The sequence below is a fragment of the Apis cerana genome, linkage group LG1 (genome assembly GCF_029169275.1).
Source record: "Apis cerana isolate GH-2021 linkage group LG1, AcerK_1.0, whole genome shotgun sequence".
Lineage (NCBI taxonomy): Eukaryota > Metazoa > Arthropoda > Insecta > Hymenoptera > Apidae > Apis > Apis cerana.
The window spans coordinates 27,051,368-27,077,980 of NC_083852.1; the positions used below are offsets into that span (position 1 = coordinate 27,051,368).

Below are 26,613 nucleotides of genomic sequence, written 5' to 3' on the forward strand. Positions count from 1 at the left end.
TTTTTTCACTTCATACATTTTTTTATTCTATTCTTAAGAAATAAAGTATACGTATAGGATACAACATCGCTAACTTTATCTAACACCATTATATTATATTTTGTATATTTATATTATATATTATATTTCAAATAACGAACAAAAATATTATTTACAAGAATTGTGTGTATGTAGTGTGTGTATGTGTGTGTGTTTGTGTATGTGTGTGTGTGTATACACATAATTTATCCAAATTAACAATGAATATTGTAAAATTCTATAATTAACTTTACACTACTTCTGATGGATATAGAAGATGCGAATAATTTAATTTTATAAAAAGTTGAAGTTAATTGTGACGAAGCGTAAATAATCTGAAGTATATCGAAAAGTTTTTCTAATCAAAATTTTAATAAATGTACATGTATTGGAAATTTATATACAAAAATTTAAATTTTTTAAAAATTTGGTAAATTAATTACATTTATTTATTTTATATATGTATATTTATCGACACAAAATATACAAAAAATATTCCAATTAAAACAATTATTTTAATATAAAATAAGGAATAAAATTCGTAATTATTTTTATTTTGATTATTTATGCGTTTCATCTAAATTCTTCGTTTAATATTTTATTTCTAGTTTTTCTAATTATATAAGTATCCCAAGTATCTAAAATTGATACGCGTTGTCTTATTCGATACAAAAATGATTTATGCCCTATTCGATAGGGAGTAGTTATTTGTGTTCGAGGCAATGATAAATGTTTCGTTTCATCGTTACGAAGGAGCTTTCACGTTGTTGTTGGTGAGCCAACAGGCAGTGTTTCGCTCTTATCGACTCTCAACAATTTGATCTTAACTTTACTAATATATATTCTAATATTGTAAAATATTCTAATGTAAATCATATGTTTTTTCTTTCTTTTTCTCTTCTTCTTTTTCTTCTTCTTCTTCTTTTTCTTTTTTTTTTCTTTTTTTCTTTTTTTTCATCTTTTTCTCCTTTGTCTTACAATTCTATATACTTAATTTTATATTTTGTTCCATAAAAAAATTATAATATTTGCGATTAAACACAATTAACTATTACATTTTTTTCTTACTATATAATAATCATTTAACGAATAAAATGGGAATTGTATCGCATAGATAAAAATATTATAATCGTAGAATTTAAAAAAAATAGTAAAACGATAAATAATAAAACATTGAATATCAAACTAAGGTATGTACAAAATTATTTACAATAAGTTATATAGTTATATTTAAAAATATTATTTAAAAAGTAAAATTCAATAAAAAATTTTTACGAAAATTTGTTAATTTCACATCGTACAATTTACAACGTTCGTATCTATCGCCACAATATATTCCAGCATTATATTTAATAAAAACCGTACATTACGTTAATGTAATATATTATATAATAATAAATATAACTTAATGTAACTTAATGTAACATTGTAAATTATTTAAAAATTGAAAAAAAATGTAGCTAAGATTTATGCGATTAGCATAATATTGTATAACGCGTTAAAATCGTATAATTATACAATATATAATTGTACATATAATTATACAATATAATAGATAAGATTATATATTTCCACTATTTTATTACATGTACCATTTTTAAATTCCACCTATATTTATAATTATTTCTAGAAATACACGAAATATTTTATAATAAAAATATTTGCAAAAAATTAATATATTCAAAACCGATATATTGATTAATTTTTTAATACAACGAAAGTAAATTGGAACATATTCGTATATTAAAAATCAAGAGAGATATAAAGAATTCTTTCTAAATTTCTAGTTTCGAAACAATCGAGATCATCCAAGAAAACGATAAATTTTTACGTTTTTTTTTATTTTTTTATTTTTGAAGAATATCTTGTTTTTCTCGCATATTTATAAATAATTATAATTTTAACGATAACGAAATGGAATACAATATAATATATGTGTTATTTCTTATTACTTATTAAACAAATTAAACAAAAATGATGAACATTATCCAGATTATCCAATACATAGACTGAATATATTGGATATTGGTATATGCATATACATGTATTGTATATTATTTAGATTATATCAATATGTATTACGAAATTATATATTCCAACTATATATTCGAATATAACATTACATCAACTTTTCTTTTTTTTAATTATGATGTATATGTAAATCAAATCATTTTATTATCAATTGTCCGATCTGTTCGAATCTATTCGAATGTTGTTTCTTTTAATTTTAATTTCTTTTTCATTATATAAATATAAATTATACTTGTTAAATTATTTATGTTATGTTAATGTTATATTTATGTTAAATAACGTTGTTGAATGCAATATATGCATAATATTGACGTACACGGAAATATTATTATGTTTATATTCAATATACGGTTGTTTATATTTAGGAATTTTTCATATGAAGAAACGTCATATGAATAACAATTTTTCAAACTTATATAACTATAACAGTCCCTGAATCATTTATTTTGTATGATATAACAATCCTAAAGTATTCATATTTGCAATTTTTTTCAAATTTTTAACTCTTTTTCTCATTTTTAACTTTCTCTACTTTTATGCCTTTTGAAACCACGATCTATTTACAAATGATCAAAGTATTATATACGCTTTACTATTTTTCTTTGCGTGAGATTTAATTTCTTTGTATAAATAACTCAATCATAATTGAAACAAGAATACAAAACAAGTTACATTCAAAACATTACAATTACTTTTTAATTAATTAAATTAAGAAATTAATAATTTTTTAAATTTAGAAAATTCAGAAAAGATATAATGTACATGTAATTTCGTAAATGTATCGAAAATGTACCTACAACACCATATTTTAACGATTTTCTATAAATCGATTCATAAATGATGTTTGTTCATTATTTAATTGTATTCATTATTTAAGTTTGTTATTTAAACAAAAATTGAAAATGATGTTTATCAATTAAATATTATCAATTTATTTCTTCTTTTTTTATTATATTCATAATTGTATATAAAAAATAATACCTATATTCACAGCATTTTAAATAGTAGAAAATATATGTATATCTCAACATATTTGATAAACCGTTACATCATGTTCATAGACAGTGATTCATTATTTAATATTGGCTTCTCCGAAATGTTAAAAATTAATGAAATATACCTAAGTTCAAAATTTTCGATTTGTAATCGATTTGCTATTTTTTTTTTTTTTTCTCTCTCTTTTTTTTATTTCGACCATACAACATGATACATGATAATAATCTACTATTATAGGTACAATATTCAATAAATAAATTTATTATTGCAATGTAATTGTATATAAGTAATATAATGATCATTGGAAAGCATAATATTTTTTTTCTTAAAAATGCTAAATATTATTATATATTTTACAGTTTCTCGAACATTTTCTTTTATTAAATATCCTCATTTTGCTATAAATTAACGCGTATATATACGCGTATATACGTATATAAGTATGTGTAAATAACTAGATACAACTAATATATAGAATTTTACGTTATATGTATAAACTATTCTTTTATATTATATTATACCAAAGTTGCTAATATTTTATTTTTTTATAGTAATTAATACATTATTAAAAAATGAAATCTTTGTCGCATTCATAATCGCGTTTTACATATATAATTTTATCCAAGCATATAACGCGAGAATGAATAACATATTTGATTGGAAAAATAAATGATTTTTCTAATTTTTATAAACTTTTATCTAATTTATCGGTCAGCTTAATTCAATGTGTTATGCGCGCGCGCGCGTGCATTTATGTGTGTATGCAAGTAACTCTTTTATCAATAAATACTATAAAAAGATAAAAAAATATAATATTAACGAAGTTATATTAACATTAAACGTTTGATATTAAATATAAATGAAATTTTAAGATAAATCGATAATAATTCATTCGATAATTTCAATTTCAATTTCCAAATCTAATAATAGTTTCTTAAAATAATTCCTTCATCGCGTTATTAATCATAACAGTCATTCCGTTCGAAGGGAAACAATATAATGGATTATAATTAAATAATTAATTACGATAAAAATAACATCTATTTAACATCTATATTGCAATTTTTTAAATATTATTTTATACGTATAATTTGTGCGGTTATTATAAACGTGTATTGGTAAGATATTATAAAACAATGAACGCATTTCAATGAATTCGATAATTAAAAATATTACGTAAATTAACGATATATAGTAAAGATTATTTATCTTATTAAAGATTATTAGATTTATCTTTCTTTTTTCCATTACGTTCGAAATTATGAAAAAGATAAAAAAAAAAACTATAAAACAATTTTACATAGTAGTAGCTATGTATACTTTCTTTTAGATTTATTATTATATTCTATATTCGAATCCCATAAACAATATATATCTATATTCTAGTTCAAATTAGTGAAAAATTATGCTTAATTTTCAAGATAATTTTCAAGATAATTTTTTCCGTTTCTTTCGGTCGAATGTGCTTCACCTATAATAAAAAGTACTTTGAACCTGTACTTTGATTAGTACAAAATCGTAATGTTCGTTATACAAATTTGATTCTTGATTGCAAATTACAGCCATATATATTTCTTCTGCACAACATTTGAGATTATTATATGTCAATTAAATTCAAGATCTCGAATTAAATCCGGCACGCTTTTGAAACGCGTATTTTCCAGATAGAAACGGCAATCGCGTCGGACTTGTGCATTTTCTTCGTACAAAGAATATTCTATTATCGACAAAGACGAATTATTTGAAAAAGATCGAGGATGCGATGATCGCTCTGTTCCAAGATTGCAAGTCATGGAATGGTGTTCTGCCGCCACGCTATACTAACTAGCATGCGTTGGAGATTCAATGTCCTCCGTTTGCGTGACGGCATCTCTAACTGAAATAAAATAATTATTAATGGTCCATCAAATAAATGAGACGAAGATGTATTTCGATAACGATATTTAATTTTAACATCTAGAAACGAAGAATCGGATATAATAGAAAAATTCTATTTTTTTTATAATATAAAGACGATGGGAAGGATACATATATATGTGTTGACAAAAAAATTATCGAATCGCAACGAATTAATATATTCGCATTGATCATTAAATTTACCGTCAACTATATTGTTTTATTTTCCGCAAAATATCACACAATATGTAAATGTAAAATGTACTACCTCACGTTGGCGTAGCATCGTTATGTAGGACATGTCCGGTTTCCCAAGGAAGTGGTGGTGGTGTATTGGCTAACGAAGAAGAGGAACATCGAGCCATTGAAAAACGGTCTATTGAGCAACGCTCTAAACCTGGAACGCGATATGTTTGTATTATTATGCGATACATCGATCTTTAAAAGACGAACCAAATTGACGAATCGCAATTACAAGTCCTCGAAAATAAGAGATCAATCTATAAATTGTAACGAGATAAAAACAAGTTTTTCTCTCATCACGACTCGTAAATAGAAATCACGCTTTGCCCGTAGATATTTTATTTAACCGGGATCCGGGTTAAAAAAAGAAAACAAAAAAAAGAGATGAAGTTCAAAGAGATCTTTGAAGAAAGAAAAGAATTATTTTACCGAATATAGGGGTATACAGCGGATTTTTTTTTCCGAACAAAATCGTACTATTATAAACTTTATAAACTTTTTTAAATTGTATCTCTACACAATTTTTTTGTTTTTTTCATTGGATAGATAATAAATAATATAAATATAACGTTATATATATTTATTAAGAACATATTATAATTTTTATTCGCTTCGTTTTTCAATTACTTCAATTATATTAAACGGAGGAAAGTAAATATTAAGGTATTTTTTATGATTTTTCAAAAAAATTAGCTTCAGTTATTGAGATGATTAATCGAAGAACGTGTGATAAATCGATCGATTAGAAGCTTGCTTGATTGATTCAAGAATTACAATGGTTCCTAAATTTATAATTTTTGAGATATTGATAAAAATCGTTACTACTATTTTATTGAATTATATTTGTAAGTATGAATCCACGAAGAGTATGCGTCAATCGCTTATCTAACATTTCGATAAATATATCGCAGCGACTGGTTTAAAATATTTAATTTAACGGATAAACCAATATCATCACATTATAGTATCGATCCATAACGATTCATAAATGGAAGAATAAAATATAAAAAACAAGCCTTGAACGAATGAAATTACAATACAAAATTGTAATGATGATACGATTACGATAAAATTTGTAAATCGATATATCATTCTTAATGAAAAAAAAAAATTCTCATATTTTGGAATGCAAATTTGAAAATAGTTAGAAAGTAGATATTACATACCTGATAAATCGACTCCTGCCATGTTACAAACATCAAGACCACCTGTGCTGGTCGCACAACAATGCTGTTTCGGTCCCAAAGGTTTCGGTCTACAAAGTACCTGCAAAATTGCAAATTCAAAATTTCACGCTATGAAATTTTTTTTTCGCGCGAAAATTTATCTTTCCATAATAATATTCCACGAAATATGTACTTTTGTATAAATATCGCTTAACCGCTTCGTATTCGTAGAAGAATTATCGACTTGTTTTTTTTGAGCAAGAGAAACGTTATCTCCAAATTTTATCATTAAAATAATTAGATAGAATAAAACGGTTGAGAAAAGAGGTAGATAGTGTAATTGAAAATATATATAGTAGAGATTAGCTCTCAATAACCGTAAATGATCAATATCCGTAAACTTTTGGTACTTATGGTAGGCAAAAATCATTTTATTCGCGAATAAAGCTTGAACAGCACTGTCTTGAATAGCCGATATTACTTCTAGTAGTACGGTAAAACTTGGATTATTCGAATTCGTTGAAAATCACGATTTCGAGATCTTCGAAATCTTTCCGTTCTCTTATTCGTTTTATACCTACTCCTTTTAAAAATCTTTTAAAAATTACAAGATTAATGTATTAACATTTCACGCATGTTGCTCGAAAGCAACTTATTATTATTATATCTTTAGACACCCGGTTTGCATAGAATTAAATCGATACCTAATGCGTATGCGTACAAGCTACGACAAACGACATAAAAATCAACAGAGATAACGGGATAAATTCGATTGTATTTATGTTTGCACGAATGTATTATTCCTCCATCGAACGAAATTAAATCAATAATTAGCGATAAATCGATCAATTATATCGTTTTATTAAAATTGTATCGATTATGTTATCGATTATATTATATTATTATGCAAAGTTAAAACTATATATAAAAGCGATATATACCATACGAGAAATATAAATGCAAGTACATCGAGTATATCTTACAACATATTGGGAATGGTTATATACGTTTAAAATATAATAATAGCGATTTTTCCTACTGTTATATTATTTAAAATGCGAACGACGAAAAGAAAAGAAAATTATGGTTTGTTTGTAATGCAATTACGCTTACTTTAGTGTAAAGAAGTTCTCTCGAAATACGACGAAAGTGATTGTTGAGCAGCCAATAGAGGAACGGATTCCAAAAGCTGTTGGAAAGCGCAAGCCACGTGGCGAGGAAGTCGAGGAACGGTGGTGGTTTGCTTCCGGTACAAGCTGCAACGACTTCCTGAATCGTCCATGGCGTGACCATAACAATGAATCCTAAACTCATCGCAGCCATTGTTCGAGAAGCAGAAGTTGACAATCGTCTCTCGTGAGCTACAAGCTGCAAATAAATACACTACATATAATATATGTAGTATATGACCACTTCATCGAATATCCTTTAATAGCTATATACGTAGCTATAACGTTTATATTATCATTTTAACGATAATAATAAATTTCAAAGACTCTTTGAATCTATGATCTCGAAGTGAAATCTATGATCTTCGAAATGAAAAAAAGAAGAGTCGAAGGTAATACGAAACATATATAATAAGAGGACCTTAACGTCTAAAGGATAGGACGTCTAATCTTTTAGACCGGCTTGACACCGTTACGAAAATCGCTAAGCTCGTCACCGTCAAAGTCTCTCATCGCGCACCAGTAAAAGGATTACGAATCTGCTCGTTTAGATAAATCCTTCCTCCATTTTATACTTTTTCGCATCTTTATCGTTATCTTTATCCTTATCCTTATACATTCATTTTTTTCGCGTTCTCGCATTTATTTTTCGTTTATCGATCTCGAAATTATTATTACTATTTGCTTATTATTAATCTATCAATCTCGCTTTTTTATTATAATTATCACGTTTAATGATGAATAGATATATAGCTATTGTTCTCTCTCTCTCTCTCTCTCTCTCTCTCTCTCTCTCTCTCTCTCTCTCTCTCTCTCTCTCTCTCTCTCTAATTAAAAAAAAAGAAAACTAATTTTCTCGAAAAATGGATGACTACGAGCAACGAATATAAAACTTTTAAGATTCGATTACGCGAACCGTTATAAATTTGAAATTGAATTTCATCTAGAACGCGGTTCATTCGCAACTCGGTCGTTATCGTTAAAACGATCGAAATACATTTATCTATTGACGTAAAATGATTTTCAACGTTTCAGTAGAAAAGAATATATATATATATATATATAGGATGATTTATAAAATGACGTGTTTCTTAAATTTCTATCTCTAATCTCGAGAAGTAAATGAAAAGCAAAAAGAATGGAAGCTGTACGCTAATGAGCGAGAAACGAAACGGAGGGTAAAAAACGAAAGGAAGACGATCTTCCTGCAGAAGAACGCCCACGAATTGAATGTACGGGCTCGATTCCATTTGATTCCTCATCGGACTCGTTCCAGCTCGTTATCTCACAATAGGCGGGAGAAAGATGAGGTGAAAAGCGGAAATAATAAGAGGAAGAAATTGAACGGAACGATCGTGTTCTTCGCTTGTTCGCCAGCCGTACGATATTTCAATGAATTTTCAATCGATGATGAAACGTAATATCTCATTTATGGATTATTAATCGCTACATAGCGTCATTATCCGTCCGTTATTACCTTCACTATAATTTGACAAAATATTTTATCAAACGCGTTGCAAATTCTATGTGGGAAATATTTGAAATATCGATATATCGATATATCGACGAATCATAAAATAATTGACGTATTAATAATTTTAATAATATTGCGTTTTAATAATTTTTATTGAAACGACAACGAAAGTTCCTTTTTTGTCCCTCTTATCCCCAACTACGGGCATAGCTTGCTCCCTTTTCCATGCATCTTACACACATCGACACGACCGTGGTCTCGAGAACGCCTTTGGAAGACATTCCCGACATCCATTGACCTACATCGAAGCTATGGGTCGTAAAAGGAAGAAAGACAGAACGATCGAGAAGAAAGCAAGAAAAGATAGATTTTTCGTATAAATAAGCTTCGGAACGTATTCCATTAAACCAAGTCAAATTTTTTGAACAATTTTGTATTAAAATCTTTATTCAATCGTGCTTGAACATTATTATAATATCGTTGTCCGTCCAAACTTGTATATCTTTCTTATTTAAGTAATATAACAATTTTTGATTCTTCGAAATAAATTAATCAATTTTCATTTTCATGAAAATTGACATAATATACTATATTGAGATAATATAGTAGCTATGTTCATATCGATACATGAATATCTTTATGTATTTTCAAATTGAACGAAATTATTATATCGTAGATATTATAGATATATTTACTATTTTCTAAACATTTCGAAACATTTTGTGTATGAATTTGTCGTATTACTATCGTATTCTTACTTATATAGAAATAAGAATTCGTTTCGAAAACTAGTATTAATAGTAGAACTAATACTTATATAGAATTAAGAAAGCGAATATTTTACTTTATTGCCTTTGATGTAGTAAAAATGAAAAATATATTGTTATTCCGATTATATTGTTTTTACGACGTAATAGTTTCGGAAAAAATAATTGGTATCGAGGACCCGAGGAAAGAAGTTGATGATCGGGCGAAAATTTATGAATATCTTTCGCGATTACCTTCTTCCTCGCGTACACGCTCTTTTAAAAGTTCTGTATTCACCGGAGGCTTCGAGACATCGAAGTAAACTAGGCTAAGTACGCGACACCGCTAGAGCTTGGAATTATTGGAAAACTAAAGCGAATTCAGTTCAATGAGTGAAAATTTGTTCGCAACTTCAAATGTCACCTTCATCGAATGCGTCTCGAATCAAATTGTTACGAGCAGTCCACTGCTACACAATGTGATTATTACCACGAATTACATATCGTAATCGAATTACGTCGAGATCAATAAACTTGTATCTTTTCGATCAAATTTCTCCTTATGCAGTTATTTTATTCAAGTTACAAGCTAAATATATTTAACCAAATCCTTGGCAACTCTTCTCAACAGCTGAAATCCCTAGTTCAAACGTAGCGACAAATTAAGCTAATGACGACAGTAAGTTGTAAGCTTAAGTTGAAAAGTCTTGACAAGTCGCGATCACGGAACATTATTGTTGAATTTTGTTCTCTGTTTAAAATTTCGTTCGAAAACGAGAATTGTAAATGAGTAGGATTTCAATTAATCGAGCATAAATTTAAAAAAGAATTGAAAAAAATTAAAAAATTTTGCATAAGCTTTTAATTCTCATAATTAAAATTATTCGATTCATTTTTCGTTTCGATTCAACGAAAATATTTATCAAAAATTTATTTCTTTTTTCATTTCTATTCCAAGTTTTCGTTATTATCGTCTTTTCCCGTTTAAAGTAAAGTTAAATGAAAATGATATTTGAGGTAACGTTATTTCGAATCGGATAAGCACACATTAATAACGGACCAATAAATATAGGTTAATCGTTGCAATACCTTAAACGAAGCTACAACGTATCGACTATTGGAAAACAGTATATATGTATATCTGCTAATAAGTAATATTTCTTAAAAACATTTATGCAGATTAATATACAAATTACCCGAAATTATAGCGAAAAATATTGTATAAACGAATAAAAATGTGAAATGATTTCACAAGATGGACATATTCCGATCATCGCAATTGCAGTTCGAAAAAATTAAAATTTAGTTCGATCGAGCATTCAACGATTCGATCGATGATCTATCGAGCAAACTATCACTGTTTTGCTATCGGACGAGTTCCTTGTTAAATCGAGTCTATCGATTGCCAGTTGAAGTGGCAGCAAACTTGACTTACCCTCTCCATATGGCCTCCGCTAACGACCTCCGGTGTGTTAACGCAAACCACCCTTTTTAAGCGCAGTTTGTTAACGTGAAAGGCTGAACCGTAGCAATACATCAGCACCATCGTCGTAGGAAAATAAAAACAACAACACGCGAGAATTCTGAAAAAAAAAAAGAAGAGATAATAACTGATAATAATAATAATAAATTTGTTTTTTTACATGTACAAATATCGAATGTACTCGAATCGAAAATGTATACGTTAGAGATTTATAATTGGCCGATTCGACAAATATCTCGATTACGATATTTTGAGAGGAAAATATTCAAATTGAACGAATGAACATTAATAGAGATAAATATAAATACTTGGAAAAAGAAGACATATTGGTAAAAATATAAATATACGATATATTACTCGATACACGAATAAAATGATATCCTGTTGTTCGTATCATTGAATACAATTTATAAACTTTACTTATTACCGAATTATCAATTCTTTGACGATATTGAGATAATCGATCGGATTACAAAAAGATACGAAATTTTTTACACTCGAGAATTTGTCTAAAATCGCGTTTCGTTTATACACGATATTTTTCATGCACGTTGAGATTGCAATTAACTTCTCGGAACTCGTTCGAAGACAAGAGATAAGTTTTCGATATGTTGTATCAAAAAATTACATTTTTATGTTTCGATAAATCGTAATATCGTAATATCGTAACAATGGATTTACCGATATCGTGATTATTATAATTAACGAAACTGACTAATCTAGTAATGTTATTAGATTGTAAAATATATGGCGAAGCGAATTACCTGAGGGAAGCCCTGGCGAAAAAAGGATCACAGGCGAGAAGACCGGAATCGTTGAAATAATAACCACCTCTTGGAAGCACGAGAGCACCGAAAATTGCCACGCTCGCTATCCAAGTAGTCGACATCACTGCCACGCAACCCTGCCGCATGTAATACTGTGTCACATACACAGAAAATAATCATTCTTCTTTTGTCTTTAAGCGTACAATACGAGGTTAGATTCAAACGAGTGACACGATACGCAATCGCGATTAATCGCCCAAATAAATATATATATAAACTTATCCAATTATCTATTTGTTTAAAATGACCCGTCGCTCGTCTATCCTTGTCTATTTAGTTTAAACATGTATAGCGATATGTATCACGTATATCGATTAAATGTTTCAATCTTGAGCATTTCAAAAAGAATATTAAAAAAAAAAATACCTTGATTATTAATATACACAAACGCGTTACTTTTAATTTTAGATAATCCTTTAATATAAAAAAATATTTTATACTTTGAACGATCAAAAAAAAGATCGAATATAAACATCTTGGTAAATTATAATACATATATATATGCATATATCATTAAACAGATTCTAAAGTTAAAACTAATATTTCATTCGATTTGATTCGATTAAAATATGTTTTACATATATACCATTTGTGCAAATTTGTCGCTTCGAGTATTATTTGTCGATTCCTCCTATATAGAGGAGATCGACCATGTCGATCCATTTTCAAAAGTATTGTATTACCGATAACCGGAATTATAAACGCAAAATTTTGAAAGTTGTCGATACTCGTAAAAAGATATATCGCGATATCTAATATTCGGAATGTCGACATCTTGCGTGGTCTCTTCACATGTGGAAAACGAGAATTTTCTAAAAGAATTTAACTTCTGAAAAGAAGACTGTGATAAATTCTTTACCATTTATTCCAGAAAGATCTCGGCAAGATCAAGATCATTAAAAATCGTGGCCGCGTATCATCCAATATATATGATGTTCTTCAAAACGAAATCACGAAAAATAGAAAAAAGATATTTTAAAATTAAAATTTGTCTTGATTTAGTTTATATTAAGTATTATGCACATTCGTAACGAATAGATAGGATACGCAATTGATTTTTTTCCGTTTATAATCCGTGTAATTTCGATATATTGCTTTTATATCATTTTGATTTAAATCATGATTAATTATTTTTGTATTATCATACATAATTATAGGAGTAATAAAATGAAAGTGATTAAAAATAATTGATTAGATTTTGCTGTCTTTGTACAAATATCCTAACACGATTCTCGAAATAGCAATAAATAATGGAAATAATGGAAAGTGATAAAAAAATTTCGTTTTTGGCGGGAAAGTGAATCAAATCAAGTGAATCAAATTAGAAAAAGAATCGTATCGATATACCATATTCATTTACCATCTCTATCGTTTCTATCTCATCTGCGCTCATTTTTCTTTCATCGATTTTTGTCTCTTGATCGGTTTATACTATTATTCACGCAATCAATAATTCAATAATTTGTTGATTTTTGTATATATATATATATAAAATTTGAGAAAACAAATAATTTTAAAACGATATAAGAATAAAGATAGGAATAGCAAGATCAAACGTTTAGCAGGAACATTCGAAAAACATACCTTTTTAGATGCGTGTTTATGATAATGATGTGGATGCAGCATACAAACGTAACGATCAATCGCCATACAAACAAGGATAACGGCACTTTGTTGGGTCAAAGCTCCTCTAAGAAGCGCCTGAAAAAAGAAGAAAAAATAAATTAAACCAATTATTAATTATTTTTCATACTTTATAAATTATTCGGAATACCATTTTCTACAAAAGATTTTTTTTTTTTTTTCGACAAACTTAAAAAGAACGAATAACATTTTCTCGTTCAAGTCGAATATTTATACTTTCAAATACACGATGCGCCAAAGGCGACAACGTGATTCGATGAATCGGTGACGCCAGTGTATCTATAAAGTAGCGACTACGAAGAAAGGAGTTAAGGGATAAGAGATGTGAGAGGATACTATACGTTTAAGATGGTTGCTATGGTGACCGTTGGCGTACAGCCAGGAAAAAGCTCCGATCTGGAGGGGCTAGGATCGCCCTGGCCTCGTTTCGGGCTATCCTCGAGACACTCCCGAGGGACCTTAACCGAATATTTTCACCGCACAACGAATTTATTCGATCGTTCTACCAAGAAATTCACAGTTTCTCAATCTTCTTGCTTAGTTGGTTAAGTGCGCTCTTCCTTTCGTTTTCCTTTCGCGAAAAATCAAACTTTTTTATTCGATCCGAGGATGGGATCGAAAAATGCTTCTTTCGTATATAACACTTTACATTAATGTACATTACCATATAATTTCTTTATTTTCTCTATTTTCTATTTTCTATAGATCGTTACCGAGATAAGAATAACACGCACCTTTATTCCATCTCTATCTTACAATTTATTTTTTGAAATTTACTCGATTATCGTTGAGAAAATCCTTAATTAATATATTGAAGAAGAAAAAGAAGAAGAAGACAAAATATGAAAATGATATTTAGACGAAAATTATGACGAATAACTTGGATAACGTGTAACTACCAACTATTGGAAGAAATATGCCGGATAAGGTACCGACTGCAGGAAGCACAGCTGCAAATTCCTAGTGGTGATAATTTCCTTAGCGCGGTACGAACAAGCTGCTGACATTTCCCACCCATTTTTCTTCGATTTCCGGTAGGAAATTCTCCAAGACACATAGGATGCTGTATCAAAATTTTATCGGCCAAAGATAGAAAATATATTCGATAATTCGAACATTATACTTACAATCATTTAAATATATTACATATTATATTTATTCAATATGATATTAATAAGAGATGCAACTTTAAAATTTCAAATTCGATAAACAAAAATTTTTTATCACTGAAAAACTTTTATATGTTATATATTGCATCACAAGGATATTACGAAATGCATACGCATCTAAAACTAACGAACTTTTTCGTTTCGAGAAGTTCCATTACGTGATCTACGTGATCTTTTAAATATATTATTCATCGCATCGTTAAATTATAATATACTTTATACAACGATATTTACAACGATATTATATTATATTTAATGTTATATCCATAGAATTATTGAAAAAACGTATGAATAACGATATGAATAATGAAAACAACACATATGTTTTATTACCTGTATTTGGCATACAATTTCACCGTAAGGCCAACATCCATAAACAGCTGGTAGAAAGCCGAATGGTGTAACCAGAAGACCAATAGCAAGATCGTTGCTCGCTAAACTTGTCAGTAAGTACTTTGGCTGCAATAAAGTTGAAGAGAACCTGTTGATCGTTTAGATTACATTGTTCAGGTGTTATTTCATTGTGCAATGAATATCTAATTTAAATGGATGGCTTCATTGATATATATATATATATACGTTTCAATTGAATGAAAACTCGAGTAAAAATTATTTAATTCGAGATATAAAATTAAACGCATTACATGGTTTTTGCCAATTTATAATCAAAAAAAGGAGAGAAGTTGTTTTAAAAATTATTTATGTATTTACGTATTTTAAGTAATAAATCTTATAATCGTAAATCGATCGATCTATATAATTATATACAATACATACTTTTTTTATATTTATTTAATTTACCAACCTGTGCATGGATATATTTGCTGTATCGTCTGCTATTTATGACGCATATTACCAACAAATTGGCACAAAGAATACCGAGGCTGAGCACGAGAATTAGAGTAGCGCGTAACAATTCTCCAGGGCCTGGTCCAGTCCAAGTGGCTTCGGACGTGTCTCTCCGCCAACAACTGCTGTTGCTCAATGCTGGTGCAAGCAAGATTGTTTGCTTGTGTTCCATTTTCTCTTTGGTTAACGTTTTTAAACGGTTGAAAACTCGCGTATAATCTCCTAGCCCAGACGAGACATTCGCGTCTCGTATGAGGCTGGGCTGGCAAATGCGCGACCCGACAATTTTTCATCTCTCCCGTACTTCTGGCCCGGCTACCCTCGTTTTACCACCACTTGGAATAACTATCTCAACACCCGTCATTGTTATACGCACCAACTGAAACAACTTATTCGCTTCAACCGATACTAAATTCGACACTATTCGATATTCACCTTTCTAATTTCACGATTCACAAATCGTTCGATTTCAATTTTCCTTTTATCTCTCATTTTCATTGTTATAAAATTGTATTTTCAAATGGCACATGATGCCAAGGCACAATCGATTAAAATATCTGTAACATAAAAGAATAAAATTTTCTATTATTATTATTATTATTTATCTATTTCATAATCGAGAGAACGTAATAGAAATTTAAGAAATTTATATGTATACTTGGATAAATTCTCAAATATTTTTCGTTTTACGAACCAAAAATAACGAAATACAAATCAATAAGATGGTCAATTCGTATAAAAAATTCGTATTCATCGTATAAAAAATATTCTGTACGATGTTCAGTCTTCTAAAAATATAAATATTATCGATCGATTGATTACATAAATAAATCGATCGATTCCAAATTAATATTTAGAACAATATTTAGAAATAGATATAAATAAATACGAATAAAAAGATTCAAATTTTATATTTCACACCTTCCAGAATCTTATTTTCTTATTCTAATGTAAAATCTCAAAAATAGCTTGAAATTTTCATTTTTAAAAATTATAGAAAAATATAGTCGCATTTTTTTACACATCGAAATAATAAATACATATATATGTTTTATTCATACATATATACATAATAAAATTAACAATTTTAATACGCGAATAGCGTGTTATTAATTATCAAGATACGATATATTAAATTATACATATAGAAAAATATGGAAAAATTCGATATACGTGATCAAGATAGTTATTCTGTCTTCGAGAAAATTTTCGAAAATAACATTTTGAAATACTCGTCTATAAAATTAAAAGAATTAGATTTTTATTTGATTTCGAATTAAGTTTAATAAAGTTTATCGAAGTAATTTCGGGAATCCGATCCGATCCCGATTTCATTATCACTGAGTTTTTCCACCATTTCTCTGCTAAATAAATATAATAAATAATTCAAATCATAATATCTATAGAATAAATAAATGAAATTAAATACAATTTTAAGATTGTTTTTTATGCGGCTGTATAAAAAAGTTTCTTTCAAACTCGATCGAGACAAAGAAGAAAACTGAAACGAGAACGGAGAAATATCCGGGGGCAAATTACGCTAGGTATAATACGATATAATGGTTCCTTTCTTTTAATTATTGTAAAATCTAGGAGAGTATTGAAATTCCTTTCGGCTCGTTAGTTATGTACATTCTTATTATTCGACTCTCGCTCTCATTGATTTTACTTTTTCCTCTTTCTTATTTCTTATTTCTATCCCACTTTCAAAATCTTTCTTAATCTTTCTTTGTAATCGAGTTAATATATATGTATAGTTTATTAAATTTATAAAAAAAAATGTAAAAAGAAATGAGTATATAAAAAATAAATATATCTTCGTAGATTGTTAATAGCATTCATGTAAATAAAATGATATATTTCGATAAGAAAAAAATCAATAATCTCTCTTGTTGTTTCACAATCGTTTTGATATTTTTTTTTTTTTATTCGCATTCTTTTACTTGCACATCCAACTATTAGGATTAATATATCTTGTAAAAATTATTATATTTTTGTTACTTTTATTATTATTATATTTTTGTTATTTTGAATGTAATCGTGTATTGTTTTAGAACATCATATATATAGAAATATAATACATTTTCAACATTTATTTTTATTTTTTAATATCTGTTTTTTAACTATTTATTGCATTGATGATGCGGAATTATTTTTCTTTATATATCGGAAACAATTGTGTAAATCATCCTATATATATATATATAATAAAATATATATAATTAAAATATTTATTATACACATTTATAAAAAAGAATATAGAATTTTTAATTGTACGCTATAAATTGTTAAACAATGAACAATCTTATAAATAACAACAAATAATTAACTTTAAATGTTTCGAACGTATTAACTTACAACATAAATATGATTTTTCAGTTATTATATTTGATAAATAAAAATCAATGTTTCAATAATATTTAATGTTAAATTATTCTTCTTTAATTTTATTTAGAAATCTGGTCATGGTGACGAATTTTCGCGCATATTTTTCACATTATATATTCGGATACATGTTTTGCATAAATGCATTTTATATAAATGAATACAATAAATACAGATTACAAATAGCCAAATATTATGAAATTAATCGAATTAAATAAATATTTAATTTTCTTCGAAAAAAAGAAGTTTTTATATCGATCTGATATCATTGATTATAAGCATCGTTATAATCAATATTCTTTCAGAAATAAACTCATTCATCGTGTAATTTTCACTTTAAAATTTAATCACATTGAAATTAAAATGATTAAATAATTCTGAAGATGTAAAATGTTTGGAACTTTGCTGTTTGTTTTAAAATATTTTAAATTTTTCTTTCGATTCTCGAAATATCGTTGTTTCGAAGAAAAGAAAAGGATAACTTTTAACCGCGTTTATTTCTTATTCCCATCATTGTCACTTATCCAGATCTCTCTCTCGGAATCGCATTTCGCTTCACTGACTTATTCCAAATCCCAGACAAGTGAAAAATATTTTTATTTCCAAAATAAAACATAGTACGTATTTTGAACGTTGGAATGAACGAAAAAAATTTTGATTCATGATTTTATATAATAGCGATATAAAATACATATATATATAAAGACATAATTAAAAATGTACAAATAAAACATAATTAAATACGCACACATATATACATGTATAAAACATTCATTTTCATTAAATAAATATTTGAATACATTTTTTAATTATATAAAATTTGCAGTCTAATCATGAAATATATAATTAATCTTATTAATCTTATCTAATTTCGTCAATAAAGTTTTATTTTTATTTGTATATCGTAAAATACTATAAAATACTATAAATACAAGAAAAAACAATATTACAATTATATAAATTTATCAAGTCATCGATAAAAAGTAAAAATTATTAACTTATTCTTATTATAATTAACTTAATTAAATTAAATAACATATATATATATATATATAATTGTTCGTTTCGTTTCCGATAACTACTAATTTCGTTTATTTTTATCATCATTATATTTTAATAATAAGAAAAATGATTCGATATTATTTACATACATTACCTAATAATACATATATGTATATATGTATATATTACATACTACTAATCTTGCCTACCATTGTACGATACTTGTCTATCAGTTCCTCTATAATGATGCAATTCATCAATTTACAATGTCATTGTACATATATGTACATATATAGATATGTACAAGCATATTATGGATCTATTATATATAACTTATCTCTCATCATCTACCACTAATAACAACTAATAACAAAGTATTGTGTCAATTATTTTCAAAATAAATCTTACTTTTTAATATTTTTTATAAACAAAATTAATATCGTATGTTTTAAAAATGTTTCACGAAAATATTATCTTAAATATTATATTATATAGATACTAGATTATAGAAGATTGAATTAAAAAATAGAAAAATTAAAGATATCGGTTAAGTTATAAGAATCAGCTTTGATTTTGATTATTTACAAATTCTTTATAATAATCGCTTATAAAAAAATAAAATTATACGTACGTTTCGTACTTAATAAGTACTAGAAGTAAGTAATAATCAAATAGAATAAAATATTAACAATTAAGGTAAATTTAAAACGAAATAAAAAAAAACAAAACAAAAATTTTCGTGCTTATATATATATAATATAAGAAACAGAATTAACAAATGAAAATGATAGGATTTTATACGATAATATATTCCAAACTTCATAAAAATTCGCAAATATGTAAATATGTAACATATCGATACAACAATGAGAATAAGACAAGCGTGTCGTTCGTTCGATATCGTATAGTAAATTGATGAACTATAGTGTAACCTTCACTTTAAATCAATCTCCAAACTTCTTGTTCACATTTCTCCTATCACTGCTGGTTATAGGCATGTAGGTATATGTAGATTATAGGCATAATTATGGATACGTGTAATTGTAAAATTTATCAATACGGTATTGATCTATAAATCTTTTCATATTATTATGTTTTAATAATGTTTTATAATGTTTTAATTATTTAATTATAATTTTATATATTATTTTAATTATAATTTAATATAATTTAAAGTATACAATATACCGATAATGATTCGATAATATTACCAACTTATTAAAAAAAAAAGAACAAAAATATATATTTATAATATATTATTTCAATAAATATCGATATTTTAAAAACCAATTTTTCTTATATAAATGTTGAAATTTTATTAAATTAAGAAATACTTATTTTTACAATGTTATCGCATTAAGGTTAAAGACGACAGAAAAATAAACAAATAAATATTATAAAATAAAAGTTGGAATAAGAGAAACAAATATTTCTATATAATTGATTGATTCAGATCCTTCATTGAAGGATTTCAATTGCATTTTAACGATTGATTCTCGTTGTTGTTTTTTTTTGAAAAGACTATTGATAAAATATTCGAGATATAAAAAACAAATAATGTAACATTATTGTAATATTAAGAATATTATGATCTTCGAAATAAACACATCAGTTGAAAATTGAAAATTAATTTTAATTAGATATACGCCTAAGTATGTACATATATGTATGTATGCCCGTATATATCGACATGCACACATATATATACATACTTATACCATACATGTATGTATTATTGAAAATTTATCCTATAAAATAAATAGATATATTTGAAGAAGACCAATGATACGCGTAATAATAAAAAAAAAATATATATAACTTAAATATAATATAATTAATATTAACGATCAATAAAAAATGTTTAAAGAATATGGATTATACATGGAGTATAATATTTTAAATGCAAAATATTTGTATCTTTTTTTTTTTTAATATTTATGTTAAATAATCAAATTTGATATAAAAAAAATGAGATCAATTTTTATTGATAAAAATGTTATATTATATTTTAGATATTTAGAAATCGAATCGAATGTTCAAATAAATAGTTAAATAATGATTGATCTAGAAAATTTATAAAAGATATTAATTTATATATAGAGATATAAAATATTATTCTATGACAAATAAAATTATTTGATATAATATTCAATTATAAAAATTTACACATAACGCGCATACATGAAATTGATATTTATAACAATACAAAATAAATTAATAAATCAAACACAAAATCGTGTAAAGTATATTATAAAATTATTAATACATACCTTCATATATGAAAAAAATTTGATAGAAGCCATTGATAAATATTTAAATCACACTAGAGAAAAGATAATTACACTTGGATTTGAAAATTCTTGAGAAAAATTATAAAAAATTAGCGCAAAATAAATAAATCAATATAATGAAGGAAAATGAGGAAAATTTATTAAAATACTTTTTTTATTCCCGATATTTTATTCTTTTAATTTCGTTTACGTTTTGTGTACGATAATACTATATACGCGTGAAACGATCACAGAAGTCGATCTAAACGATAAATTAACGATAATCATATTAAATTATTAAATTTCTAATTAATTTAAAGAATAATACATGGCGATCATTCTCTGTTATAAATTACATATAGAAAATCACAACACGATATATTCCCCTTAATATATTCCCCCGACGAAGAAAATCTCTGAATGAACCCCCGAAGAAGAAAATCAGAAAGACAAAAAACAAAATAACATCACGACGACGCGAAGTCTGACGACGCACTGACTACCCGCCTCATTGCTCCCGACTCACGACAGCCCAACACTTGGGCTCGCCAGAGAACACCCATTGCACCGACATGCCAAAACTCATCCTCCCACGCGATTCCCCTCAACACACACCCGTCGTCTTCGTTCTTTACTGATCGGAACCAAGTGATCCACTTTACCAAATATCCAACATTCTACCACCACGGACGAGAAACAAAATAGGCGTGACATCTTATGGGATCTTTATGTTACACGTTCTGAAATACCAACCTCAAAAAGATCACAGTGTTTCTCACGCCATCTAGCATATTATAATTTAAGTACATATACAAAATTAAATCGCTCAAAAAATACAAAGTAAAAATCTAAATTTATACATACAATTAATATTAACATTTGAAACGAGAATATTTTTTATCTATAACAATTTGATAAACATTTTTACTTACGAAAAATATAATCGCATTCGCAATCAATTAATTTATCTTATTTCTTATAAATATATAATTGTACCACTGATACTGACTATATACTGATATTATTATGTATTGAATATTAAATAATAATAATTTTCCATTGTCTTCCATTGAAGGTTATCGTTTATAAAGTTGCTACAAAATAAAGACTTTACTCTGATCGTCGACATCTCATCCATCCTCCTTTATTCTCAAATAAATTCTTCTTTTGCAAAACATTCAAATATTTGTTGTAGTTGTGTAATACAAGCAACTACAGTGTAATACAAAAAAAATTTTAAAAAAAATCAACGCGGAAATCTGAAAGTAAATTAATCCAAATTAACTATTTCTATCAATATTTTCCATCACAATTACGGAAATTATAGATGATCAATGATCGCAGTAATAATTGTCCCTTACATGTGTATAATCTCAGGCTCAAACTTCGTTTCGAAGAATTGATCGAAAGCAAAGATCGAAAAAATCGATCTGGCATATTGTCTCAGCTTTATTCCCGATTTTTCAAATTTTATTTCCTGAAACAAATTGCTATGCGAAAGCAATTATCCGAATAGAAATTGTTGCCTAGTTCTATCTACTTACTACTAACATCTATACTATAAATAATATACTATCTTACCTAGTTTTATATTTAAAAAACTAGGAAAATACTTCCAACATTCGAACTCGTCACATTATTCTCATTCATTTTAATTTTACGTATCATTTTCTTGAAATCAATTGACGATGATGACTAGACTAGACTCATTAGACGGTAAAAATGGTTAAATTTTTTTCATTATAAATATTTCTGATCTAATTAATACGAATGTTTTCTAAAAAAAATAATATCGCAAAATAAATTAAATTTTTATCATTATTGTAATTTGAACTTAAAAATTAATAATGCTACTATTTATCTTTATATCCGCAATAATGAATTTCAAATGTAATATCATGATTGTAAATTGCATTAATATTGAATTAATAACAATAAAAAAAATAATAAAAATAACAAACAACGTAATTTCATATATACACTTAATACATATACAATATAAACAAAATAATAAAAATGTAATAAAAAATACATCCTGCATATCGATATATATATTGATGCAACAATAATTGAAAAATTTTTATTATTAATTTATAAATTAAAATTATCATATTCACATTTGTCTTTCTCTCACTCAAACAGCACCTGAGTGCATGAAAGTATTGGCAATGGACATAGAAGAGATTAAATCTGAAAATTCTGAGTTAGAGAAAAAGATTATTATTAATATTTTGTATCTAATTGTATCGGTTAACGAACTTTGATTTTATACAATTTCATTCTATCTTAAATTTTAACGATTCTTCTTTATTTTTCATCGATGTAATAAATTATTGAAATTTTAATATTCTATAAAAAAAAAAGAAAAAAAGAATCACTAATTAGAAAAGAATATATATATTAAAAAAAATTATTAAAATGAAATTCAATGAGTTGACTCAAAATTAAATATTATGAAATATAATGAAAATATTCTCTTGTGATTCCTCTATCAAAACAAATTTTCGAAAATACAAAACAAATATTCAAAATTTGTAGCTTTGATTTCAAAATCTATCTGTCATGAAATGTTCTTTTTGTATGTAATATTTTCAAACTCAAGAGAGAAATAAAACTATTAACTTTTTTTATCTGGATAACCAAGCAACTAAATCGTTTTAAAATTATTAAGTTAATATAAATGGAAGTAAAAAAAAAGCATTATTTATTATTTATTCAAATATTTTGTCTGCAATTCAAATACAAATATTTATACATAAATATTTATAAAGTAAATATATAAAAATATATATATAACAATATATAAGAAAACTTAGCCTGAGCTAATAAACAAAAAAAAAAAAAAGAAAATGTTACTATTAATGAATGTAATAATCAACCAATCAATCCGTGTCGATTTGGAATTTTTGTTCTAAAATATGATTGAGCGAGCAGAGGAACCAAAATGTATGCAATTTACTATTAGATGCAAAGAATCTACATTGTTATCGTGAAGTAATTATTCGTATAGAATTTCGTACTGGGATATAATGTAATATAATTTAAGAAAAAATGAATACATTATAATTTATTACAAATATGACGATAAAGAAAATTGAAATTTTTTAAGAAGGTAAAATATAATAATAATAAAAATTCAAAGTTTTGAAATTATCGAATAAAAATTGAAATTTAAAAATTTAAAAATTTAAAAATTCAAATTTTTCAATTGCAGAATAAAAATTTATAAAATAAAAAAAATAATAATTACTTTTTCGCGTGATCAATGATTGCTTTATTTTCTTGAGTAAAACATTTACTCTATCCTATATTGAAAGCGAATATTTAAAATAAAAAAATAAAAATAAGAAACTATTAACGTATCCATTTACCTTTTTCAATCGATGAACAAGCATTGATTCTGATTTCGCGATTATTATTATCATTAAATATTATTAAAGTTAGTATGTTCTAAAAAAATGGAAAATATCGTAAAGAAGCGGATATTGTGTGTAGCCATAATAAAATAAAAGTATTAATTGTATTAGTGGAACAAAATGAATGTAAAAATAAAAACAATATATATTGTTTTCATATTTTTTTCCTCTTTTTCTAACCGAGCATTTGTTAAAAAAGATATTATTTTTAAAAAAATTATATTGTGAATGTTCATTCATTTGAATTAATAATATTAGAAGTATTATATTCCGAGAATTTTTTCCAAATATAAAAAATTTAAAATTCAAAAATTCTAAGAAATCTTAGAAATCTTAAATAGAAATTTTAATAATAGCAAATCTTTTCTACTATCTTTTTTGAACTTATATATTTTCAATAATCAATATTATGAATTACATAAAAACTATATATGCATATTACACAATTAATTATTCAGTAAAAAAAAAAATTATAAAAATACTTACATATTTCTATTTCCTTAATACAGATAATTTTATCTTTCCTTCTTCTCCTAAAATATAAACACTGTTAACATGCCGTTCATATCGAAAATCCTTTTTCCTGTTTAAAATAATCTCAGCAATCAGTTATCTGAAAAAATTATCACAAAAAAAATCAAATTTTATAAATTTTTTAATTTATAGAATGTATAAAATTAAATTGATTTTTGTATTAAAATAAAACAATAATCTAGTTAAAATAATGAAAACGAATAAAAAAAAAGGTATAAATTATTCTTGAAAAAATTATTACTTATAATAATATTGAATAAGTAATTCAGTAAATAAAACGAGCATAGCGTGAACATGAATTGACTATTTCTTGAAAAGGCTCAATTGTAAAAAATATTTTCAATCTTGAAGGTTTGAGCGTAAAATAGATATAAAAATAATAACATACGAGTTAAATATAGAATAGATACATTTGAAAAAAAAAATTTATTAAAATATATGTGAAATACGTGTGTGAATTAATTATAACGATCTAGCTATTTCCATGTAACTACTTCCATATAAATAAAAGGAATAAAAATATATGTATAATAATTTTGTTATAAAAAAATTAATCAAATTTTTTTTTATCACATTAATATGATCAAATTATCAAATTATTTCATAATTATCGTGATGTGCGCAAAATATATTTACATTTATAACATTCACATTTACATTTATAACATAATTTCAAAGATATTCCATCTTCCAAATTCCAATCAAACGCCAATGTGTTACAGATTATTCACTTCTCGTATAATGATTGAATGAACAATTGTTTAAACAAAATTTAATAATCTATAATTAAATTTAATAACTATAATACAATACTTTATACAATACAAAATAAAAATTTTACATAATTTTACATAATTTCTATCGATAAAACGTGACCGATCATCACAATTTTCAATTGCAGACTGATGACATGCGCATTTAAATGCGCACTTGATTCATCTTGCCATTAGATTTTAGCATCTTTCTGATTGGCTGGAACAATATGATTTTTTATTTATTTCATGCGCGAAAATTGAAATATAATAATGTGTATATTTTAACTGTAAATTTTTGTACATCAAAATCTTATAGAAAGATATACCGATTAAAAATATAATATAAAAACAAATTATTGTAATTAATTTAATATATTTATTATAATTTTATAATTATAAAATTATATTAATCGATATTATATGATTTTATTTATAATTGTGAAAATCAATATCCTTTTTTTTTTATAATTTATTTTCATAAATCTTTTGTCAATTGTTTAATTTCCAACAATATGTATAAAGACATATACATACATATAT

The 26,613-nt window shown here is 26.0% G+C and overlaps 1 protein-coding gene across 14 annotated transcripts; it reads right to left on the reverse strand.

Annotated features, from left to right (window-relative positions):
• On the reverse strand, positions 1 to 26,356 carry LOC108001264 (trace amine-associated receptor 9). 14 transcript variants are annotated; one of them, XM_062087192.1, is made up of 15 exons: positions 25,976 to 26,351; positions 25,271 to 25,397; positions 22,950 to 23,145; positions 22,730 to 22,858; positions 22,301 to 22,627; positions 21,369 to 22,108; positions 15,668 to 16,268; positions 15,196 to 15,321; positions 13,634 to 13,750; positions 11,987 to 12,141; positions 11,175 to 11,322; positions 7,464 to 7,718; positions 6,351 to 6,450; positions 5,210 to 5,338; positions 1 to 4,921 (listed from the first exon to the last, which is right to left on the reverse strand). In XM_062087192.1, exons 7-14 carry the CDS (start codon positions 15,881 to 15,883, stop codon positions 5,211 to 5,213), a joined length of 1,245 nt encoding a protein of 414 aa, XP_061943176.1. In that variant the 5' UTR covers positions 15,884 to 16,268; positions 21,369 to 22,108; positions 22,301 to 22,627; positions 22,730 to 22,858; positions 22,950 to 23,145; positions 25,271 to 25,397; positions 25,976 to 26,351; the 3' UTR covers positions 1 to 4,921; position 5,210. The 14 variants fall into 14 exon arrangements, with proteins under 14 accessions (XP_061943176.1, XP_061943175.1, XP_061943181.1 ...); XM_062087191.1 differs by having other exon boundaries at positions 25,955 to 26,351; XM_062087197.1 differs by having other exon boundaries at positions 11,987 to 12,126; positions 22,730 to 23,145; positions 25,955 to 26,352.
• Positions 26,357 to 26,613: the final 257 nt, after the last annotated feature.

Coding starts and splice junctions, on each gene's coding strand:
- LOC108001264 (XM_062087192.1), bottom strand. CDS start 15,883: ATGGAACACAAGCAAACAATCTTGCTTGCACCAGCATTGAGCAACAGC. Junction 13,751..15,195: donor AAATTGTATGCCAAATACAG/GTAATAAAACAT, acceptor TTCTTTTTTCAG/GCGCTTCTTAGAGGAGCTTT. Junction 6,451..7,463: donor GAGAACTTCTTTACACTAAA/GTAAGCGTAATT, acceptor GCAATTTTGCAG/GTACTTTGTAGACCGAAACC.